Source organism: Schistocerca serialis, chromosome 4 (assembly GCF_023864345.2).
Source record: "Schistocerca serialis cubense isolate TAMUIC-IGC-003099 chromosome 4, iqSchSeri2.2, whole genome shotgun sequence".
NCBI lineage: Eukaryota > Metazoa > Arthropoda > Insecta > Orthoptera > Acrididae > Schistocerca > Schistocerca serialis.
The window spans coordinates 225,018,251-225,044,674 of NC_064641.1; the positions used below are offsets into that span (position 1 = coordinate 225,018,251).

A 26,424-nucleotide genomic window follows, 5' to 3' on the forward strand; every position below is an offset into this window, starting at 1 on the left:
CAATATTCAGGGATATGACAAAAACTACCATTCGAAGCAAAAAGTCGAATAAGCATGGGCTCTAATATCTATAGCACAAGAGCTATGTGCACTTCTTCGCCTTTGATACTGTGAATCCAATCTCTTCTACTACAAGATGTTTGCTTTCCATATTTTGGTAGGAGTTAGTGTGAACCAAAACGAGAAAAAAATCCAGTAGACATGGACTCTAAAGTGTGTACCTTAAGAACCATGAACACCTGTTCATCTTCGATAGTGCGAAACATCTCTTCTGGTGATCAACTGCTCATAGCTGTTAAGGCATGCATTTTAGAACCCACATATAAAATTTTTTTTACGTCTAATGATCGTTTCTGTCATATTCCTGAATAAGATCCATTTCTCCTGGGACACCCTGTACACAGGACATTTAATTTTTCTGAAGATATTGAAATATGTCGAAAACAACACGTTGGATCCTAAAAATGTATAATTAGAATTTGTTCATCTCAGAGAGGGACTCCCAAAGATACCAAACTAAACCCCTCATCAACCCTGTATGTGGCGTTGGGGGTGGGGGGTCAACTCTGAAGTCTTAAATTGGAATCCTCATTTTTATTGCATAGTCGGATTCTACGAAAAAAATACAGAATTTCTTTCTGAAACAATTTTTTTCGTTATGCAAGAGATAGTACTGTAAGTGGAAAAACCAGAATGGGTAAAAACAGTATGTTTCATATTCTATCCAATGACACTTGAATTAACCCGCCACCTCCACCGTGCGATGGTAGGACAGGCAGTTATTTCGTTAACTTCTAATGGGACTGCACTGCCTGTAATGATGAATCATAGTTCGTTACACGGTCACAGCGGCATATCGACCAGTCCCCTTTTAGATTTGCCGAAGGAATACAGCATTGAGAATGGGGTTCCCCATTATAGATTATGACATAATTGCTTGTCGTACCCTCACAGTGTGGGGCCGGAATGCTAATTTGAGTGTCATTGGAAAGCATTTTGAAACACAAAATTTTCTACCCATTTTGGTTTTTCCGACTACAGCGAAACTAAAAAATGTTCCAGGCAAAACTTATGTATTTTTTACCATAGAACCCGATTCTGCAATAAATAATGGGGCTTCCCGTTAAAAATTTCGAAATTGTCTCCCAGTCCCCACACAGGGGTTAAGGTGGCAATCGAGACTGGTATCATAAGAAGTTCCCCTCCAAGATAAATACGTTTTGACTATAAATTGTTTCGATCCGATGTGTAGTCTTCGAGATACTTCAGTGTTTTCAGATAAATTGAACATCCGTATACATCTGTGCAACTAGAAGAAGAAATTTTTCAGTCATACAAATAGTTTAAAATCACAATCTCAACGACCCTCTGGATACTAAACTCCACCTCACAGGCCAGTGTACCAGATCATCTGCCACAGAAAGCTACTCACCAACATTGGCAGTTATTCTGACAACAATGTTGGCAGCAGCACCTCCCCCCACCACCTCCATCCATTCGCTTGGGCAAGTACAAGCACGACACCATGCAGTGACACACAGCCATGTGATGGTAACCTGTGTGCATCGCCTCTGCTGAATCTCTGACCAGTGCCACCACCAGTCTAAGCCAACACTAAACGCATGACAGACGTCCGTCAAAGCTCAACAGAGGGCATGCACAACATATGCAATATCCTCCACCCAGTCCACCTGCTATGCTGGTTTCATGCAGTGAGAAATTGCTGCACACCATGTGCATTCCCAAACTCCATCTGTGGGATGGTTTACATACTACAGTCCACAACGATCACCGTTTTTTGTCGACGTTTTCTCCACCTAGAGTGGGAAACACTATTTACCTCACCGCTACTGAAAGATTCAATAATGTCATCGCTACATCTTTCACACCAGCTCACACCTTTCCAACCAAACTAGTGCTATGTGCAGCTGAAAGTCTCACATCAGAGTGCATGGGGCAGCCCACCTCCTAGTGTACCGTATACCAGACTTGAAATTTACTTGGACATGCAGTCGACATTGATGAATCTGTGCTTGATATGGACTTTCTCAGAAACTTTGGTTTATCTCCAGATGTCCAAACAGCATCTTTAGTGCATCACGCAACTGGATGACTTATACCAGGTTCAGTCAGGCTCACTGACTTCAACATTGTAAGTTCGGATCACTGCTGCTTCACGCTCTCTCTGAGAGCTTTACATTCATGGCTCAACTCGCCTCCTCCTTGGTTGAGCTTGTGGTCTAGTGCTCTGTTTTTGCCTCTCTGTGTGCTTACAATGTAGAGTGCATTGCAGAAAATGTCACTAGCTCATAATATGGCCGAAGCAGCTGTTACAGACCCTATGGCAGCACAGCAACTACAATGACAGCACATTAAGCTTACTCCCCACCCCCCCACCCCTCGAGCGCATCCCCACCCCTTTGGCTAAACAGCAGGTTTCCTCCCACATGTGTGCACGACGCTACAATAGCTGTGATTACAAACAGTACTTTCCACAATATTAACATGATGGAGGAACCCACCATGCGCCGTAAGGCCCACCGCCTCACTCCAAGGATATTACGTCATGTGAATGTGATCATCCAAGAACTTACCGCCAGTGTCATCTACAGTAAATGGCCATCTCCCATCCACCTCGTTCTCAAAAAAGATGGTTCCTATGGTTCGCACCATTTATGTGGAGAGCGTTGAACATTCGAACAAAAATGGATAATTACCTGATTACCAACATACAGGACTTCACACAGCTAATCAATAGAGAGTTTGTGTTTAGTGTACTGGACTGCTGCAAAGTGTACTATGAAATTCCAATGTTCAAGGAAAATATTTCTAAAATTGCACTCACATCCTTTTTTGGAATCTTTGAGTACTACTTTGTGCCTTGTGGCATCAAAAATGCGGCCTAGACATGGCAAGATTTATTGACTCTTAACTGTTCAACCACCCATTTTCATAAGGCTATCTCAATGACATTCTAATATCCCCCGCCCTCTTCTGCCAGGGAACAACACCACCACCTGGCTCATGTACAGGCTACACTCCGCTACAATGGCGTTGATATTAACCATGGAAAATCAAGTTGGCATGCAACTCCATAACTTTCCTCAGCCATACTATGACCGCCAAATTCATCTGTCTGACATCTAACCGAGTAAATTTCGTTTGGAATCATCCACAAACTACAGATTATCGTGAAGTGTACCAGTTTCTTGACGCTGTCAACTTCTACCATTGACACCTGCCACACGCACCTGCTATCCACACATCTGTTACAGAAGCATTAACCAGGAAGAATACCTCCAGAAAGTATGTCCACAGCTCGTGGTCTACTGGTTTAGCGTTGCTGCCTCTTGATTGATTATGGGAACCCGGGTTCGATTTCCGGCTGTGTTGGGGCTTTTCTACGCCTGGGGACTGGGTGTTTGTGTTGTCCTCATCACTCCATCATCAGCATCATTCGTGACAGTGGCTAAAATGGATTGTGAAAAAATTCGGACTGTGTAAAAATTGGGACTTGTGCGGGCGCTGATGACCGCGCAGTTGAGCGACCCACAAACCAAACATCAACATCATCATCCAGAAAGTACCCTGGATGGAAGAAATGATACTAGCTTTGGAAGATCTCAGATCTGCACTCTGCCATGCCATCACGTTGTCTCAGCAAGTACATGATGAACACCTCTCTCTCTCTCTCTCTCTCTCCTCCTCCTCCTCCTCCTCCTCCTCCTCCTCCTCCTCCTCTCTCGTGACTAAAACGAGCAATACGTCAATAGGTGCGATTCTGCAGCAACAAATTTGTGACACGACTGAACCATTCAGATTCTGTTCAAGAAAGGTTCACGAATTCGTAGTGGAAGTGATCGGCATCCAACCTCAAATTTCTCGTGGTTTACGAAGCAGGCAAACATTTCTATCATGACTGACATGAAAGGGTGTACATTCTCCACTTTTACTGACCATAGGCCCCTTGCAGATGCCATCCGTAATCTGACTGAGGACCTTTGCCTGAGATAATTCCGACGCATGGACCTAATCAGCCACTACTCTACAGACATCGGATATACCCGAGAGGTCGATAACATAGTTGCAGATTATTTTTCGTGTGTGAGAATCATCACTGTCGACATGAACGAACTGGCCTGAGTTCAAACGGACGTCGTCAATCTTTCCAATTTACAACAGGATCCCCGAGGTGCACTAACCTTTGATTCGTGCCGCCTACCAGGTTCCCCCCTACCGATATTGAGTGACACATCGACAGGCACCCTTCTCCCACTCCAGTGAGCTGCCTTTTGCATCCTTCCATGACCTCGTCCACCATGGTCTCAAAGCTATGGCACGTCTCGTGACCGAATGGTTCGTGAGGCCAAGAGTCAACAGTAATAGTTGTAACTGGACTTGTGCGTGCATATCCTGTCAGGAGAACAAGGTCAGATGACACACACAACCTCTCTTTGGTAAATGTAAGTCTTAAGTGCCACCACCGCCATGTCCATCTTGACATCGTGGGACCACTTCTCAGATCTGATCTGGGTCCGCAGTCGATCGAGCTACAGAATGGGTCGAAGCTATCGCCCTTGCTAATAACACAGTGGACACAGTCGCATGTGCATTTGTCACTTGCTGGATCATACGAGTTTGCGTGTCGATCGTCGACTGATAAGGGCTCCAATTCGAATCCCTACAGTTCGCTAAACTGTGTGCATTGTGCAGCGTCGACAAGTTCAATACGACAGCTTACCACCCTCAAAGCATTAGGCTTGTTGAGCGCTGGCACTACACACTTCAAGCAGCACTCGTGTGCCAGGGTGAGTCCTTGTAGGAAGCCTTACAATGGAAAATTCTCGGCATTTGGGCGGCACACAAAGATGACTTGAAAACCTCACTTGCTGACATTCTCTATGGCAAGCCTCTAATTGTGCCATTGAAGTCCATAGAAGAATCCAAACTCTCAGCTAAGGACGATCTTCCTGCTTTGGCCAACCGAGCTTGTAACCACATAGCTAACATTTGCACCTCTCTTCTGAGGCTGCGTACCCTGCCACGTTTTTACCTACAAAAGAACTTACAAAGTGTGATTATATTATGTTACAGAAGGACTCAGTCCAGGCAGCATTAGAACCCCCGCACTTGGGCCCCTATGAGATCCTCTGGCGTCAGCAAAATACCATGGACACCTTACAGAATGGCAAACGCCAAACAGTTTCAGTAAACAGTCTGCATAGATGTTACACGACACCCCCAGCCCATCTGAGCCCATCGACGAACAAGTGAAACAACAAGCAGAATGTTTGATGACAACTCTCTGCCTTCTGAGGCTTCCTGACCACCTGCTCCGACATCACCATATGCAGTGTTTACAGTCATAAAAAAAAATGGCTCTGAGCACTATGGGACTCAACTGCTGTGGTCATCAGTCCCCTAGAACTTAGAACTACTTAAACCTAACTAACCTAAGGACATCACACACATCCATGCCCGAGGCAGGATTCGAACCTGCGACCGTAGCAGTCGCATGGTTCCTGACTGCGCGCCTAGAACCGCGAAACCACCGCGGCCGGCTACAGTCATCATCGTGGACCTATTTGTTGATGACCTGTACCTCGAAATTCGCGATGGCACCATATTCGTCTTCATTGCTGCTCTGACTGCCCATCCTGGCACACTTATGGCACACATCACGTTGCTTAACACCTTTGAGCTGCCTGCTGACACAGGTGAGAAACTAATCTCGGCAAATATCTCCAGAGATGGGCTACTTTCACTCATCATCACTTTGTGTCTGATATCATCCGATCACAGACTCACCGAAGAACTGCCCCACTCCTGTACAGGCTGAAAACTCCATCCACCTATATGGCTGCATGGCTTCATCATGTCCAGCCTTGCATACATGCCCTCTCCCCTGTGCTCCACATTACCAAGCAGAGGGGGCTTTGTGGCGACTAGCGACTGTCAAACATCACCTTTGCCACCAAAACTTACTATGTAACAATATTCTTTGATTTGAATCTGTCTTATTCCATATCACTGTTTGTACATGTTCCAGTAAAACTCTCCTTATTATACTTCACGAATATACACCATCTTTGACTGGTCACTGACGGAATAGCTGATCTTAGAGAGAAAAAGTGAACGAACTTTTTTCTTCAATCAAGTTGCTTTCTGATACAATGAACCTGCAAGTTTATTAAAGAAACTTTGATGCAGCCAAATATCTGGTTACATGAAATCTGAGCACAGTCGAAGTGATTAACTTAAAGTCACCCAGTCTAAACATAATTCCTCGAACCAGAAGCTTAACGCCAAACCTAACGAAAACTTCTGTTGCAGAATACGCAGGTTCATCAAGGGGCTATAGAATCTGTAGTAACACAATAGAAATGGAGTAGGATTTCCAGAGTGCCTGAAGCCTTCTTTCTGACTTAAGAGAAAATGTGATATTTGATGATTTTGTCTGTAGTACCATGACTGACACTGAAATTTTGGCAGTTCTGGGTGAAGAGAACGTAGACGATAATGAAGCAGAAGGAGGAAGAGCTAATTTCATCTGTGACTCCAAAAGAGGCAAAGTCGTCATTGGAAAGTTTACACATGTACGTCCTTAGTAAAGAGGCAGACTACATTGTATTTTCGCCTTTGTTCATAATGGAAAATGTGCCAACCAAGCATTCTGGACGTCACTGAAGCAGAAGAAGTTTGTTTTCTTTGCAAAATAAAATTAAAAGTTTTTATGTATTTTCGAAAATAAGTATTCCTTTCGTCTGCAATACTAAAATAAATAATAATTAATAACAGTGTTCAAAATGAACTTTCTTTTTAGTTCCAGTTGTTTCTTTGCAAGTAAATACAAATATTATTGAAACTACAGTTATATTTTTTACCGTTATTTTGGAAGAGATAGTGTAACTACGACTTTCTCTTGAGCCCTTGCTATCAGTCAAACTTCCATTAAATCAAACTCTCAAATTTTCAACTTTTCCTGATTTTTCTTGAATTTAGAGTTTTTGGGAGGCGATTGTGCTTACATTCACAGATGACAAATTAGAATCCAATAAAGGCCAATTTATATTGTCCATCATTGCACTATAATGTCACAGTACCATCATATTTGGGTGTATTCAAACTATCTGTCATGTCAAGTGAAGTCAATTCAAGTCATATGATCTTGACTTGCATGGCTGTTGTTCTCAAGTGATTTCAGTACTAAACAAATAAAAGAATCTCAAGCAATGAATAAGCAAGAATGAATAACAAAGACATAATATGATAAGTAATGTCAACCATGAAAACCACGACATAACAAACAATACGACACAATGAGGTTTGGAGGATGAGAGCATGGCTGTGTATCCAGAGGAAATGAGTGTGGGGGTCACGTGATCAACAATGTAAGATGAACTAAGCTGTCAAAGCTTTGTTGCTTAGAAACCTTCACAAAGCTGTGACGTGATGATCAGCATGAATGCTGCCATCTGAAATGCATTGACAAATGTTTTGACATATCGTGATGTGACATGACATGATGGCCTGTGTGAATTGAACTTAAAGATAAATTATTACCAGTGGGAATATTTTGTGGCTTAGCTAAGGCAACAAGACCACTGGGCCGACCTCATATAGGGTGGAAAGATGACATAGAGAAGGACATCACAGCATTAGGAATTTCCGCAGTGTGGAGAGAGGCTGCGAGAGATAGAAGGCGGTGGAAGCAGATCGTTGATGCAGCGCGTAGTCTACAGGGCCTGTGATCGCTGAGAAGAGAGAGAGAGAGCTAAGGCTTTTGATGGTGTGAACCATGATGTTCACATACAAAAGTTTAAACATCAAAGAATAACAGACACACCAGTTTCTTGGTTTCATCTTACAGAAAGCAAAGTGTCTAGTTCCATGTCAATTACAAAATGATAGGCACACAGAATTTGACATAGTGTACCACAAGTTTCTGTTTGGTTTCTCAGTTGTTTCCCATATTCATTTACAATCTTTCACATAAGATTTCAGAGGATGCCAATTTTGTCCATTCTGCAGATGAAACAAGTATATGAATAAAAATAGTACCTGCCCCTTTACTGAAAAGACAGGTAACGAAATATTTGAAAATATTGACAGTTGGTTAAAGACATTAGCTGATTTTAAAACTGAATTAAAAACAGTCTTGACCACAATAACATACTTATTGGAAATCTGACTCTCTTCAGACCATACACACTGAACTATAAGTATAGAATGAATTTAGAGAAAAGTCTAATAATAATAGTAAAATATAAAGTACATAATAAACAACAAATTATAAACTAAGATATTAAACCCATGGTGACAGACAATGGCAGCGAAGGGAACAGGTATTGTGGATACACGAATATCAACTGCTGAAGAGAGCAATGGAGTTGTTACTTGAGTACATGAAGCTCTGCCCCCCACATGCCGAATTACCTCAGATGTACAAGAAATAAAACTGTTTTAATGTTATTATGGCAGTGATATTTTTTCTGAGTACATGCTTGACATGATGTCAGAGTGTAAGAGGCGTTTCTTTGGTAGATACGGTTTTTCATCGTTTCATTGTGTTATGCAATTTCTTAGCATTTGTTATTTCTCCTTGTTGTTAAGTAATTTTGGCAAGATTTGACCTAATAAAGAGTTTTGTTCATTCATTATACACTACACTTACTCTATTTATATGGTTTACGTTCATGCCTATGTAATTGGTGGCCTCTGAGTAAGGATTTTCAGACTTTTCGTTGATCGGTGTCAGTTTATGGCAAACCTAAGCAGTTGGAACAATGAACGACGACGGCAAATGATACTGTCCGATGACAGAAGAAATCCACAGGCTTTAAAATGAAATAGAAACCTTGCAGCTACATCTTTTGGAAGATATGAACTTTAAGCGTATGCTGGACCAAAGAAGCGATATTGATTCATTAACATCAGCACAGCGCAGTAAGACGACATCGTCAGAAACTATAGCACGACCCAGGCGACAAATAGCAATGGATCTACCCACTGCTTTCAGCAATTCACCCGCTGGTGGATATCAGGTCAGACATCAACTTGCTTCCTGTCAGCCACGCACCATACAACGAAAAGACATACAGCTACGTTTGAAACCAATGAATAACTCTGAGATTAACACTTATTGGAATAAAGCGTGTAAGTTTGAAGACATACAGCCAAATCTGAAAGCAGTGAATAAATCTGTGAGTAACATGCATGGACATAAAATGTGCAAGACTGATGTGGGTTTGTTCAAACAGTTTAACGGTCTTTTGCGATAGCTGATATACTGGAACCCATAAAGGGCGCTGATTTTCTAGCATATTTCGCGCTGGTGGTTGACTTAGAGCTACAACGTTTGTTAAAGCTGACAGAGAACAGTACAATATCAGGCACTAAGGGGATATAACTTGTGAGAAGCTTCAGGCAATTTGCAATCTGAGGAGCTACATAATGAAGAGGAAAATCAGAAACTTTTGGACGACCAGGCAACAGGAACAACGGACGAGTCGATTAAACAGGCCCACTGCAAGGAAATTAAAATAGTTCAAATGGCTCTGAGCACTATGTGACTTAACATCTGAGGTCATCAGTCCCCTAGAACTTAGAACTACTTAAACCTAAATAATCTAAGCACATCACACACATCCACGCCCGAGGCAGGATTCGAACCTGCAACCGTAGCATTCACGCGGTTCCAGACTGACGAGCCTAGCACCACACGGCCGGCAGGAAATTAAACATAGCATAGTATGCCATATCCATACCATGCCATGACAGTCAGTTTCATGACGATCAAAGAGAATTTCACCAGAGAAGCTGACAGGAACAAAGGTGATATTTGAACTAATGTTTGAATCGGCAGTAATTTATCAGTCAGGTACACTATGATCTTCACTTCTACAGTTAGTAGACAAGAAGGACTGATCATAGAGGCTGTTTTGGGATTACCCGGCATTAAACTTAAGTGCCATCCCAAATACACTCCTGGAAATGGAAAAAAGAACACATTGACACCGGTGTGTCAGACCCACCATACTTGCTCCGGACACTGCGAGAGGGCTGTACAAGCAATGATCACACGCACGGCACAGCGGACACACCAGGAACCGCGGTGTTGGCCGTCGAATGGCGCTAGCTGCGCAGCATTTGTGCACCGCCGCCGTCAGTGTCAGCCAGTTTGCCGTGGCATACGGAGCTCCATCGCAGTCTTTAACACTGGTAGCATGCCGCGACAGCGTGGACGTGAACCGTATGTGCAGTTGACGGACTTTGAGCGAGGGCGTATAGTGGGCATGCGGGAGGCCGGGTGGACGTACCGCCGAATTGCTCAACACGTGGGGCGTGAGGTCTACACAGTACATCGATGTTGTCGCCAGTGGTCGGCGGAAGGTGCACGTGCCCGTCGACCTGGGACCGGACCGCAGCGACGCACGGATGCACGCCAAGACCGTAGGATCCTACGCAGTGCCGTAGGGGACCGCACCGCCACTTCCCAGCAAATTAGGGACACTGTTGCTCCTGGGGTATCGGCGAGGACCATTCGCAACCGTCTCCATGAAGCTGGGCTACGGTCCCGCACACCGTTAGGCCGTCTTCCGCTCACGCCCCAACATCGTGCAGCCCGCCTCCAATGGTGTCGCGACAGGCGTGAATGGAGGGACGAATGGAGACGTGTCGTCTTCAGCGATGAGAGCCGCTTCTGCCTTGGTGCCAATGATGGTCGTATGCGTGTTTGGCGCCGTGCAGGTGAGCGCCACAATCAGGACTGCATATGACCGAGGCACACAGGGCCAATACCCGGCATCATGGTGTGGGGAGCGATCTCCTACACTGGCCGTACACCACTGGTGATCGTCGAGGGGACACTGAATAGTGCACGGTACATCCAAACCGTCATCGAACCCATCGTTCTACCATTCCTAAACCGGCAAGGGAACTTGCTGTTCCAACAGGACAATGCACGTCCGCATGTATCCCGTGCCACCCAACGTGCTCTAGAAGGTGTAAGTCAACTACCCTGGCCAGCAAGATCTCCGGATCTGTCCCCCATTGAGCATGTTTGGGACTGGATGAAGCGTCGTCTCACGCGGTCTGCACGTCCAGCACGAACGCTGGTCCAACTGAGGCGCCAGGTGGAAATGGCATGGCAAGCCGTTCCACAGGACTACATCCAGCATCTCTACGATCGTCTCCATGGGAGAATAGCAGCCTGCATTGCTGCGAAAGGTGGATATACACTGTACTAGTGCCGACATTGTGCATGCTTTGTTGCCTGTGTCTATGTGCCTGTGGTTCTGTCAGTGTGATCATGTGATGTATCTGACCCCAGGAATGTGTCAATAAAGTTTCCCCTTCCTGGGACAATGAATTCACGGTGTTCTTATTTCAATTTCCAGGAGTGTAGATACCCAGCACTTAACTTAAAGGACTTCACTTGTGATTTGGACACTGTGAAAATTTTGAGCGTTCTCGACTGCAAGAAAGTATATAACCAGATACCAGTAGCTTCAGGAGATATTCCAAAGGCAGCAGTGATCACGCCATTTGGGTTATTCGAGTTTTATTTATGTCTTTCGGCCTTAAGAAAGCACCACAGACTTGGCAACGTTTTATCAACAAAATGATAAAGAGATTGGCATTGTGTTTTTCTTATCTTGATGTCGTTTTGGTGTCCTTGCCAGATACTCACACACGTGAACTGCATTTATGTCAAGCTCGCGGGCGACTCTTTGAACATGGAGTGATGTTAAACGAAAATAGATACGTCAGGCACAAGAACCAAGTCACTTTTCTTGGACATACTGCGTCATCAAAACGTATATTGTGTCTCACATAGAAGATTGTAGTGATACAGTCTCTGCCAAAACCAGCATACTACCAAGAGTTGAGACGATATATGGAAGTAAGAAATTGTTATCGACATCATCTGCTAGCAGTGGCTACAGTGCAAGGATCCCTCACCAATGCACTCAAGGGACATGACGCAAGTGTCGGCAACCTATTAGATGGACACCAGAAATGGACAAAACCCTTAGTGAGCTACAATCAAACCTCAACCAGGCAGTGTCACTCATTAATCCAGTTCACTACGCACAGTTAACTGTTGTTTTAAACATGAGTCAGTTGGCAATCAGCACAGAACTTCACCAGTATGTAGAAGGTCAATGGCAACCACTGAAGCTTTTTTCCAAGAAGTTACAGGGATCATAACAGAAGTGGTGCGCATTTGACAGGGAATTGTTGGCCATCTATGAAGCAATTAGGTATTTCCGCCCACAAAAATAAGCTAGATTAGTGATTGTGTTTATAGATCAGTAGCTTCAGGAGATATTCCAAAGGCAGCAGTGATCACGCCATTTGGGTTATTCGAGTTTTATTTATGTCTTTCGGCCTTAAGAAAGCACCACAGACTTGGCAATTAGATCAGATTTTCACTCTGCAGCGGAGTGTGCACTGATATGAAACTTTGTGGAAGATTAAAACTCTGTACCAGACTGAGACTCGAACTCGGGACCTTTGCCTTTCACGGGCAAATGCTCTGCCAACTGAGCTACCCAAGCACGACTCACTCCCCATTCTCATAGCGTTACTTCGCCAGTACCCCATCTACTACCTCTCAAACTTCAGGGAAGCTCTCCTGCGAATCTTGCACAACTAGCACTCCCGGAAGAAAGGATATGCCCAAGCATGGCTTAGCCACAGCTTGGGGTATGTTTCCAAAATGAGATTTTGACTCTGCAGAGGAATGTGCGCTGATCTACCTTCAAAAACATTAATAATAAGTGTTCACCAAGACAGTACCGTTACACTGAGATTGTAAAACCAATGCTTGACACATAGCAACCATTCAGAAGGATCTATTACGAATAACTTAAAAGTCCTCCACAATGAACCAAAAGGGTTTTTACTTAATACACTGGAAAAGATAGAAATTTAGGTTCATTATAAAAATAAACCTTCATCCATACTTAGTAAGTAATTAGACTTCACAGAAAAATATTTTTATGGTCTTTTGAAGACTTACTATAGAATGATTTGCTCTCTTGGTCATATTTTATTCTTCGTTTTAGTTTTCTAAACAATAATTTTTAAGTTCGTGTTATTTTACAGAATTTCCCACGACTGGAAGCAACTATCCTCATGATATCTTTTAAAGAGTTGATTGTTCATAGAATTTTATTTTTTATTTATGGCTGCCTTGATGGATCCATGATGTTTAATGAAAGTTTTCTGCCGTAGTACTTACCCCTTGATGTAATCTACATTGGCATACATCTAATATTATGTATTCTTATTTTATTCATTATCTTTTTCATCACTTTGTCACATTTATATGTGGTATCTGACGTATATTATGCAGCTTTCTTTCTTGCATGCCAGTATTCCATAACGGCTATTCACTATCACAGCTTTGAAATCATTTTCCATTAAAAAGTGAATATCGACACTTCATCACTGCCTGCATAGTAACCATTCACTTTATTTTTGCTGGCACTATGATCTACAAGCAGTCTACAATATCTGACAATATTACTTCATATTTCAAATATCATCCTTAAAGAGAATTTTAAGCAAACCATAAAACTGTTCCTTGCAGAAAGTCTCTTCTTTTCAGTCATGGAATACATACTGAATGCAAATAAAGACTGGAAACAGGCATACACTGTAATTTATTTATTAACTATTCTTTGTTTGTGGGCTCAAGCTTATAATTTTCTGCTGTCAGTATTGAGTTATCACACAATCTATACAGAAATAGACTAAGAAAGATGTGACCTGAATTCTGACTGCATTTACCATGCCATATTACATCAAAGCCTAATCATTATATATATATATATATATATATATATATATATATATATATATATATATATATATATACCACATAGAAGTTTATCAGGACCTATAGATTTTTTGTTACGATACAGCATTTAAAATTTTGATTAATTTTAAGTACTCACTCATGCACGTATATATTTTCTTGTTACATACACTTTTAAGCAACTTTTTTCAAAACAATTAATTCCTTTTATTTCGATAATTCAGTTAGGTAGCTTATTAAAAAAGTTTTGCATAATTCACCTGGAGCACAGTTCGAAATTTCTATATTTTGTCTAATAATTGTCCTTTTATATTGTTGTGTGGTCATTTATATCTTTATTAAAGAGTTAATTATCATAGGCCCTCACTGGCATTTTATATATATATATATATATATATATATATATATATATATATATATATATATATATATATATATATATACAGGGCATATTGAAGAAATGGGAAGTGTTAAATATGTGATGTTTTCACAGAATGGATGGGTAGTCAGGGGCTCATATTCTTAGCAAACAAATAGATTGTAATTTTGAAACCATATTTTTTTGTGTAAGCATACACTTTTTAAATGGAACAATGCCTATTGACATTAACAGACTAAAAGTAGGGTAAATTACTGTATCAGAGGCGTCTGTTCCAGGATTCTAAGGTGATTCGTTTACAAGATATCGTATTTTGAAAAGTTCCTACACTGACACTTGTACACCACCTATAGTGGTACACAGCCGGCCGAAGTGGCCTTGTAGTTTTAGGCACTGCAGTCTCAAACCGCGAGACCGCTACAGTCGCAAGTTCGAATCCTGCCTCAGGCATGGATGTGTGTGTTGCCCTTAGGTTAGTTAGGTTTAACTAGTTCTAAGCTCTAGGGGACTAATGACCTCAGAAGTTGAGTCCCATAGCGCTCAGAGCCATTTTTATAGTGGTACACACTAAAGAGCAACACAAGTGCATACACGAGTTATGACAATTCTGACCAGTAACAAGAAAACTGACCATCACAGGTTCTGTTTAAAATGATTACCAGCAGTGGCAATACATGCTCCCAGTCTGGTATGGAATAGCTGCTGCTAGAATTTCAGAGGAGATGTCCAAGCAGGCTGCAGTAATATGTTGTTGCATATCATCGTTTGTTGTTGATATGCCCTTGCAGACAGCGTGTTTCAGTTTTCTCCACAGAAAAACGTCTACAGGCATCAAATCCAGGGAATGAGCCTGTTAAGATATAGGTCCTGTGCGTCCAATCCAACGATTTAGAAACAATTCCTAAAGACATGCTGTAGTATTTTGTGCACTATGGGTTTGACATCCAGCATGTTGGTACCACAGATTCGTTCTATCTGCAGAGGAACGTCTTCTAGCATCCATGAAAGATTATCTGTTAGGAGGCTGGGATACTTGTGCGTGTTCAGTATTCGATCTATGGGAAACAGGTCTATGAGCTGATGGTTCATTATCCCACATCACACATTTACACTGCATGGACGCTGATGTTCCACAAACGAAGCTAATGGGGATTCTCTACATACCAATAGCGCATGTTTCGGCGGTTTACCGGGCCATGATTGCTAAATGTGGCTTCATCTGGCGTAGGATACTTGCCGCACTCATGCCACTTCCTCGTTCGACTGCATGGGAGCTAATGTGCAGATCAAATACAACAGCAGAAAGACCATTACTGGTAATGTCCCCCATTTAAGTCGTCACTTGTTTCTTTCTGTCACATTATCTAGGTGTTACACTACAACTTTCATATAACTTGTTGAAGAGGTTGATAAATATTTGCTGAGATGGTAGACGTCTATTGGGATATCTTGCTGCATACACCAAACAAGAATAAACTGCATTCTTCCTACATTTTCCATAGCATGAGCATGTCGGCATTTTCTGCATTGGTAAATCCACTAACGAACTACCGCTTGAACTGTCACACACAAACTGGCCAGCAAGTCACAATGCACTCAAGGAACACACAAGTACACTGTAAGTAAACATAACAACATCACACCTAGCAACTATGCAGACTGAATTGCACTAACAAGAGTTGGTTTGGAAGCTTTCCAAAATACCATATCTCATAAACGACTAGCACTAGAATCCTGCAGGAAACATCACTGACATTCTAATTTACCCTACTTTTAGTTTGTTAATGTCGATATGCTTCCTAAGTCTTATTACAATTCGTTTGTTGGTTAACAGTATGAGCCCCTGACTGTCAATCCATTCTGTGAAAACCATATTCAAGAGCACTTCCCACTTCCACAATATTTGCAGAGCAAGATTTAGGTGCTTCACCCTGTGTATATATATACAGGGTGTCCCATTTATCTTGACCACCCTAAATAACTGATTGGCCAGATGCAAATTACAAAATGTTTCAAGCAAATGTTCTTTAGCCATCAGAGGGGCATCAATTGGTATGATTGCCTTCGTTGTAGCATTGTTTTTTACAAAGATATGAACAGCAGTATGACTTTTTTTTTAATGGCGCCCTGTATTTTGTATTTCGGAATTCATTTCCAGAAATGTATATAAAGTTAGGCGAATTTGTGTATTATTCAAGTTTCGCCACTATTGCAAATTGTAGATAAGTAGATCGTCCCAAAATCTCGTAACTAGCGCAGTTCGATGTTGAGGACATGTGTAGTAACCATCCTCACTCCATAGATACACATACTATATTATATGGCCACATGAGTACAATTGCCAGTATTCAAGTACTTATTTTTAAGGTATACTGAAATATGCTTAAGGCTCTAGACACCGAAAGAATGCACAAGGCCTCAGTTTATTCTTGGGCAATATCCTCAACCATTATGGCTTTTGCATTCTCTTGAAGTACTTTTGAAGCAGTAGAAAACTGTGAGGAAAACACAGTAATTTGTATAAAGACAAGATATTATGATTAAACCAGTATGCTCTCTTCAGTGTTTACACTATATTAGGGGTACGGCATTCCATGGCTCCTACAGTGGATGATACATTATACAGAAGGGAGTGCATTATTCAAGCATAAAGGGATAGACTAAACTTCTGGCTCATGTGAAGTCATTTGCTGTGGACCTGACTAAATTAGAAAAAGACCAAAATTTTGTCTTTTGAAGAGCTCTTTCTATTCTCTACAGGGATTTTTTGACAGTAAGCAACACTTTTGTAATGTGTTTAATTTTAAGCATGAACTACTATATGAATTTACTATGTAGCAGTGATATCTAACTTACTGACAGAACACTTTATATATTAATTAGAGTGTGGGCCTAAAGCTTACAATTTATATGTGTGACTGTTATTACTGTAACGACCTGAGTTATTATCTGGACACTTGGGCCTACCTTTACATGTATCTGTTCACATGTGATTTAGATGTAAAACTTTTGACCATTTTCATATAGTTGTTACTGTAATAATCCAATACATTCTACATCCTAGCAATAACACTCATGTCAAAGATCAATGGAACTCAAAAATAAATAAAATGGATTCATGTGCTTGGTAGGAAGTTCATCAGACCATTTTCAGACTATTTATCTACTGTTCCACTCTCGAACAGCATGTGGGCTAAAGGAACTTCTAAATCTATCCATGCAAACCCTAATATCTCTCATTTTATTGCAATGATAATTACTCCCTATGCAGGTGGGAGTCAACAAAATATTTTCGCATTCAGAGGACAACATTGGTAACTGAAGTTACATGAAAAGGTCTTGCTATAACGAAAAAAGCCTTTGTTTTAATGACTGCCATCTCAACTAACGTATCACATCCATGACATTCTCTCCCTTTTTAACGATAGTACAAAATGAGCTGACCTTTTCTGAACTTTTCCGACATCCTCCACCAATCCCTTCTAGTAATGATTCCATACAGTATATCAATACCACAGAAGAGGAAGGACAAGCTTAGCATAGGCAGTCTCTTTAGCAGGTTCGTTGTACCTTCTAATTATTCTGCAAATGAAATAGTTTCAGTATTTGATACTAAGAGTCAAACTAACAATTTTTGCGTTGATAAAGTATAACAACCTCAAAATTAGCCTAAGATGAAGCACATTTCAAAATTAATTATAGCTTGCACCTTACTACAACTTGTAAATAATGTTAAGGATGTCCTTTAACATTTGTAATATCACCCTGTCATGTAAATTATTGTAAGGGATCCAACTTAACATTATTTACTTGCTTATATAAATATTCCCATTTACCTGATTAGCAACAACTTTTGAAGCACATTTATGTTCAAGAAGATATGGAGGAACTTTATCTTAGTCGTAATTATCCACATCATTCTCAGATTCATAATATCATCCATGTTAAACATTTTTCTAGCGAAACACTACACAAGCTACAACTACTCGCAGCCATGTATTTGGCACCTACCACTGCTTACATGCACACATCCTGACAAAGCTGGCTTTAGTAGCAATCGGAAATTAGACATAGAGCTGCCATTTTTAATTTTGTAGTGGAACTGTCAACCAATATGAATAAATCTCACCACTTACCATATTTTACACACAATAACTTTGTTTCTCATTGACTATCTCTTACCCTTGTTTACAGCTGAGGATTTCAATGAAATCATACGTTATGAATAAGAAACATTGTCCAGAAATCATACAAACTACTGGGGGCAATAGAATCAGTTACAGATCTGTGCTACAAACTGTCAAATATGATGTGCCACAAGGTTCTGTATTTGGGCCAATACTAATGATTTTATATGTAAATAAGTTCCTGGACAATGTAAATAAAAAAACTTGTAATCCATGTATGTGATGCATTTATCTACGCAGCTCAGACAAAGGAGGAATCTGAAATGATAGAATTCCTGAGAATAGGGAAAAAGTATCTATTAACCAATAATTCTTTTATAATACAAAGGTCTAAAACAGTTTATATACTGTTTCAAAACAAAGTGAGTGTATGTGTAATGTAATTTTGAAAATAAATAGAGAGGTAATTAAAGACGTAAATAGTGCAAAAATTTAGGAACTATTAGAGATAAGCATTTGACAAATGTACTATGTAAAAAGATAAACACACAGATCGTCTTCATACAGAAAGCAGCAGAAATTGTGGTAAAATTTTGTGGAAAATGTGTTATGAATTCGTATTCCCATATCTGTTCTACTCAATTCATGTATGGGGAAGTGCACATTCTGGTTACTAAAATAAAATATCTGTAATTCAGAAAAGATCAATGAGGTATATAGCAACAATACCATCCAGGCTGTCTAGTAGAAATGCTTATATAGAAAATGACATTATTAAAGTGAACTCATTATTCAGGGTGTTCCATTTATTCATGACCACCCTAAATAACTGTTTGTTCGGATGCAAATTACAAAATGTTTCAAGCAAATGTTCTTTATCCGTCAGGGGAACATCAATTAGCATGATTGCCTTCGTTGTAGCTCTGTTTTTTACAAAGATGTGAACAGTGGTATGACTTTTTAAATGGCACCCTGTATTTTTTATTCAGTAATTTATTTCCTCTCCTAAAGACCTATTCAAAAATGCATCACAGTGTACCATTCACTGAAACACAGTATTAATTACGTAACACCATGTTGATGTTGGCGCTCCCAGCACTTACTGCAGGTACTCGGCATGATAGAACACATCCATGTGCTGACGCTGACACAGGCAAATGTAAACATATGTAGAATGCACACCCGTCCTTCCATCAACCATCGTCAGTTGAAGAGTTGTGTGAGTAGAATGTACACCAATGAAGAGAAGGTAGAAATGCTACTCATCTATGGGGAATGTAAGTTAGCAGGATAGTAATTGAAATAGTGTTTTCTTATGTACGGGTACATTTAGTACAGTAGTTTAGTCCATATAGATACTGTTGTGTAGAGTAGTCATAAAGCAAAGGCTGTCCTTCCTACAAACTGCATCGACATACCGTTTCTTTTATTGTTGTTGTTGAAGGTAGGTGAAATGCTACACAGGCAGCGGAACTGTACAGAGAGCGATATCCTGACAAGAACTCACCTTCCCAATGGATGTTTCTCATCTTGTTGCGACGCTTCAGGAAACGGAAACTTTCTCCCCACGACAACGCAATCGTCGTAACACTCGCACAGACGAAGCTGCCGAAGTTACTGTTCTCTCTATGAATCCATATGTGAGCACACGACAGCGTGAACACGAGATTGGCATTCCTAAAACCAGTGTACACCGTATTCTTACACGTCACTGGGTCCATCCTTACCATGTACACCTACATCAAGAATAGCTTGGGAATGATTTCCAGAATCGTGTTTAGTTCTGTCAGTGGGCGCAGCAGCAAATCCTCACCAAACCGAACTTCTTCTCCAATGTTCTATTTACCGATGAATGTTCCTGCTCAAAAGGACAGGTAAATACAAGTAACGTGGTCCAGCGACAACCCACGATTCCTTAGACAGGTGGAACATCAGCGTCAATGGAGAGTTAACGTTGGTGTGGGATGCTTGGTACTACAGTTATTGGACCTTATTTCATCAATGTTAGTCTACATGGCACAACGTATGCAAACTTCCTCAGACGAATTCTTCTTCCTCTTCTGGATGAAGTGCCGCTAAGAACCAGAATGCTTATGATGGGTGTCCAGCGCATAATGCCTTGTGTACACGTCATGATCTGAACCGAAGGTATCCTGCCAGATGAATAGGTCTAGGAGGAATAGTTACTTGGCCTCCTAGGTCTCCTGATTTAAATCCTCTGGACTTTTTTCTTTGGGGACACATTAAAGAGGTTGTCTATCGCAATATTCCAACTCCAGAGGACATGCAGAAATGTAGTGTGCTTGCTTGTAATTCTCTTCAGCAGGCAACACTGGAAGCAGTAAATAATTTTTTCATCCAACGAGTGCGCCAGTGTATCGGTGTCCAGCGTCACCACTTTGATCACATTTGAATGTTGACTCCTGGGCAATGGTACAGGAGAGTCAAAGTCAATTTTGTGTAATGTTTTTACTTGGTTTTCATTTGTTTTCTGACAACTCCAGCAAGTGGACAAGTTTGTGATCCTGGTCTCAATTCACTGAGTTTTAGTAACAGCTACAACGCAGTATTGTCGTTTCTACAGATGTAAATAGAAGTATGTGAGAAAAGGACAAGTTCCTTTTCGTAAGTGTGTACAACAAATGTACAATTGTAAATTGTGTATTGATATAAAGCACTTTATTTGTTGAAAAGTGTCGAGAAACGCTAATGTAGGAATAATTTCTGCGATTTTAGGGCATGTGATTTCGAGACAAGTGCCGGATGAATCTGCAAGCGTGCCTCAGTAAACTGCCAGTAGTCAGTGCATGTTTATTGGTGCTAAGTTCATACGCAGATAAAATTTACACGTGGCAGTCTGATTAATTTCCTCCAATTTATGCATGTTTTCAAACCCTTGTATGTATCTAAGTATTTCTGCATGAGACATTCTCCTATCCAGCATCATTGTAACGTAACTGATGAGAACAGACTCGACAATATGAATCAGTGCAATAGAAAACATAAAAAAAATGTGGGCTTCACTTCTCTTATTACTCCAAAAGTCGAGCATTGATCTTGTGTTTCTTATTTTTGTGTGTGCAGTGTATGGTTTTACTTTTCTGTTGCGATAGTGACAAAATGTTAGGTATATTTTAAGTTTCTATAAAAAGCGAAAGAGTAAATAAAGTAAAATTGAAAATAATAATGGACAAGTAGGTGGTGTAAATCGCTTACCGTACTTACCGTTCAGTTTCATAGTTCCAAATGTGTCGTTTTCTCCTGACACTTCAGGGCCATCTACAGCGCTATTGTAACGTAATTAATTGGAACAGAGATTCGACGATATGAGTAAGTGCAATCAGCTGTCACTTCGTATCCCATTACTGAAAAAGCGTAAATAAAGTGGAATCTGAGCCACAGTACTTTGAAGAAAAAGCACAATACCACTGCTCTTCAAATCTTTAAGCCAACTTCAGTTCCTGGTATCAAATTGTTCAGATGACTGTAAAATCCATATACAAAGTTTCACGGTACCAGTACTGCTGAAGGTGATTGTCTGTAGCAGCGAGGAAATAACACTCAAAATACTCTAAGCGCTGTACGGGCTAAAATGCGCCGTCCCAAAATCATGTGACTTGAGCTGCAGGAGATCTTGCGGACGGAATTCTCGTTCCGCGCATTCTCATTCCATAGATATTTATACTCCTTGGGCCACATGCAAATTTTCTGAGAAGGATTACAATCATAGATGTTGTACACGTATGTCAGAGACAACATGCATAACAAATTGTAAACACTAGTGCGCGGCTTGGCTGTTTTTGGACTGGCAGGGTTGCGTCAGTGTGTCATCGCAGGAGTGTGGTGATTGTTGTGTGGTTGTACATACAGCACTGTGCAATTGTTATAGTTTTGTGTTTATGACTCTGTGGTTATACAGTCGCAATGGGCGGTCAGAAGAGATATAAGAAGGATGGTAAAGAGACGATCTCCCTTTTATCTATGTCATATTGTGAAATTATTTCGTTACATCATTTGCTTTTGTTTTCTGACAAGTTGAGTGGTAGCGATGAATAAGCCGGTAATATTGCCCAGACTCTTTAACAGTTTTTAACATTGTCACCCTCACTGTATTAGTACATACTTATATGGAAGCAGTATGTTCCTACTTTAAATTTTCGTCCGTCACCATTTTCTACAAGAGGATACCAGTTTGTTTACAAATAGTATGTAAAATACCCGTGTAATGCATTCATGGTCCCCACAACTACGTTTTATACACATTATATGCATTCTTGGTCGCTTATGTGGCCAGTTGAAATACCTTTTCTCGCAAGTCACAACACAAAGCCACAGAATAAGCATCATTATTTTCACTTTTTTCAAATGACTTGGTCATAACATGTTATTGCTATTTGTTTACTTTGATCCCTGTGTACAGAAGTACCAGCTAAGAAATTTCGTAGTTAAAATTAACACACAGAATTAAAATAAATCGTCCAATTTTTGCGCTTTCTAGCACTTTTATAAAAACAGAACAACAAAATGAGAGCTTATTAAATGATTGTGAATGAACACTTGTTATTACTTTAACTTGCAGCGTGGTGTTCTGATGTGAACATTCCTTTTGCATCACTGTATGATAACCAGTTGACAGTTGATGAAAAGGAGAATTTATTAAGAATTTTGTTTGTTTCCGCAGATTTATAACAGATCACATGTAATTTTTTTTTCAGATCCAAAGAAATGGAAAAAGAAGAAAAAAGATGATGATGATTATTCATATGCTGATGACGATGGAGAACAAGGAGAAGGAGGTACTGCCAAGTACTGATATATTGTCTTCCAGTTTCTCTTTTGAAAAAAAATTTCTGCTATATTATTTCAGATATACCACTGAGACGTGTTAAGGTGGTTTGTTTTTCCGAAAAAGATTAGAAAATTAATGGAAAAGGAGCAAGATTTTCAGTTCTTATAGCAGTGTTTTGTATTACAGTTTGCATGAGGAAAATTGGTTTTTGCGGAAGCCACTGTGCAGAATATCGCTTGGTTATCACAGAATTGAGCAACTAAATTTTTACTGATAAGAGCTAATGTAATGATGATGGAAAGTTAGAAATGACCTACCAGGATTAGTTTACAGATCCTGGGAACATTGCGTCAAGTAATTTGATGAGTGCTTGCATAGTTCAGTCAGTAGAGCTCTTGCTTGCAAAAGGCACAGGCGCTGAGTTTGAGCCATGTTCGGGGACACAGTTTTAATCTTCCAGGTAGTTTCATATCAGAACACTTTCCGCTGGAGAGTGAAAATTCATTCAACAGAAAAGAACATTTGAAGTGCAAAAACTTAATATGCTTTTGTACACAGTGCTTCAGACATAACATACATTATTTTCTTCTGCCATTCCAACCTCGAAATGGCAATAACGTGCTGAAACTTGGCAGATTATTGGCCTTTTATGTGCTTTTCTGCTGGTCAGTGCCACTTGTATTTAGTGAATAATTACGTGTGTTTGTGTACATGATTAGTAAAACACAATAAATATCATCCAAAATGTAAATGGATTTGACATCTTGGGTTGTTGGGTGTTCTGCCAGATATCAGCATCGTACTTGCATGATATTTCGGTAACGTAGCTTGATACCTTCATCAGGTGTGATCTGAGACTACTCGAATGGACCTAGTCCAGTATTTATGCCTGTGGCCTTCCCCCTTCACCAGGCGCTCCCTCTGCAGTCCGCACCCGCTCTGCGTTTTATCTTGTTCACCGCCCTGGAGTTGATATGATGTTTTATTCTGGCAAATACTGGTCCCACTTCTTCATCTCGACATCTCAACAAAAAGCTGAGAAAACTCAGCATCCTCCCTTTCCTCTGTTGAAGCTTGTCCAGCTTCTTGATCATTAGGTTGACAGGAAAGCCTGAAGAATTACATCAAGAGACTCTATGGGGAGGAGATGTACCAGAATATCAAGAAGCTGGACAAGCTTCGACAGAGGAAAGGGAGGATGCTGAGTTCTCTCAGTTTTTTGCTGAGATGTCGAGATCAAGAAGTGGTACCATTATTTGCCAGAATAAAACATCACATCAACTCCAGGGCGGCGAACAAGATAAAACGCAGAACGGGTGCGGACCGCAGAGGGAGCACCTGGTGAAGGGAGAGGCCACATTACCGAAATATCGTGCAAGTACAACGCTGATATCCGGCAGAACACCCAACAACCCAAGATGTCATTAGATAGCCGGGAAAGCCTGAAAAATTAAGTGGATTTGTATTGTAAAATGGACAATATAATGAAAACAATTGTTCTTTCTTCAGTTCCCTAAATTAAAGTGAATTACAGAACTATTAATGTAAAAAAGATAAGGCCAGTATAATTCTCCATCCTTTCCATGTCTCAGCTGGCGCTCTGTCAATAATGTCGAAGTTGTTGGCAGAACGTTGAATCCTGTACTCATTCACCCATTCCCCTTTCATTCTATAACTGCTCATTTGCATAAAGGTAATTATTTATCGCAAATCCAGCTGTTCAGTTAACCCTCACTCAGTATTAGGATTTTTCTGGCTGTTAATTACTCTTCTGCCTCCAGCACTTATTTGCATATATGATTAGTGGATAAGCAGCATAGTGAATACATTGTTGTAGGCAGTGTAGTTGTGAAACTAACAGCTGCATCAGTAGTGCAAGTCTGTATGCCAGCCATGTGGCCTCAGCAACACAGAGAGTATGAGTGTTGCAATTTTTTTTGGTGTGTGTGTGTGTGTGTGTGTGTGTGTGTGTGTGTGTGTACACACACACACACATTTTGCCTATCTCCAACGAAGGCCTTGTTGGCCGTAAGCTTACTCTCTGAAAGTCTTTTTGTTGTGCCTATCTGCAACTCAGTATCTCCACTATAGGGTGAGTAGCAACTGTCCATTTTATAATATTAATTTAAGTCTTAGGAAGTGTTTTTTCTGAAGGTGTTAGTCTAGAGTGTAGCCTTGTATGAATAAATGTGGATGCTTAGCACTTCAGACTACATCTACGTCCATACTCTGCAAGCCACCTGACTGTGTGTGGCGGAGGGTACTTTCAGTACCTCTATTGGTTCTCCCTTCTATTCCATTCTCGTATTGTTCGTGGAACTAGAATAGAAACTTTCAACATGTTGTGCCACAGAAGAATGCTGAATATTAAATAACTGGATTGAATAACTAATGAGAAGGCACTGAAAACATTTGGGGAAAAAAAACATTTTTAGAATAACTTGACTAAAATAAGGGATCAATTGATAGGACACATACTGATGCATCAAATAATAGTATGATAATGGAGGGAAGTGTGATGGGTAAAAACTGGAGAGAGAGAGAGACCAAGGATGAATACAGTAAGTAGGTTTAAATGGGTGTAGGTTGTGGTAGTTATCCAGTGATGAAGAGACTTGCATGGGATGAACTACCATAGAGAGTTGCCTCAAACCACTCTTCGGGCCGAAGAGTACAGCAGCACCAAATAACATCATGGTTTCAGTAGAGTAAGTTTCATGTTCAGTATATCATTTGTACAGTTAATTGTAATTATGTGGTGTGAGTCATTGTTCATATGTAAATATGGCTTCATGCTGACCATTTACAAGTGGTTTCTTTTTATTTTTGTAATATAGATGTAAATTAGTAATGTCTACCCACCACCCTTTAGACATTACAAGGATAGAAATTCTGTTATGGAATATAGGAGTTGTGAAGGAGATCCTTATTCAATTGATTTTCAAATTTAACTTTTCTGTCTGTCTGTGTGTTATAGATGCCCCTATAACTACCTTCTCAGCACAATGTCTAATAAAATCCTGTTGCACTGAAACCAATATTGGAGGACAGCTGTACTTCTTCACTACATTCAACAGCATTTTCATTACAATACCATCATGTTTGTTTTACAGAGGGTATTCCAGATGCTGCTAAGAAAAATGTGGAGGCAGAAGATCAGTCTACCCTGGAAGATGAATTTGGAGCTAAAGATTACAGATCACAGATGACACTTAAATCTGACCATCAGTCTAGGCCTCTTTGGGTAGTAAGTATAGGCATTCCATTACCGAGATTCTATTTATTTATATTTCCTTTCCCA

General features: G+C 40.5%; 1 protein-coding gene across 1 annotated transcript in view; it reads left to right on the plus strand.

Moving 5' to 3' along the window:
• The first annotated feature begins 22,086 nt into the window (after window positions 1-22,086).
• The window catches only part of LOC126473861 (general transcription and DNA repair factor IIH helicase subunit XPB), a 102,033-nt gene continuing 97,695 nt past the window's right edge, over window positions 22,087-26,424 (plus strand). The window contains exons 1-3 of the mRNA XM_050101189.1: window positions 22,087-22,289; window positions 23,050-23,130; window positions 26,237-26,370. Coding sequence (XP_049957146.1) covers window positions 22,259-22,289; window positions 23,050-23,130; window positions 26,237-26,370 — 246 coding nt within the window. The 5' untranslated portion in view covers window positions 22,087-22,258. The remainder of the gene's footprint in view (window positions 22,290-23,049; window positions 23,131-26,236; window positions 26,371-26,424) is intronic.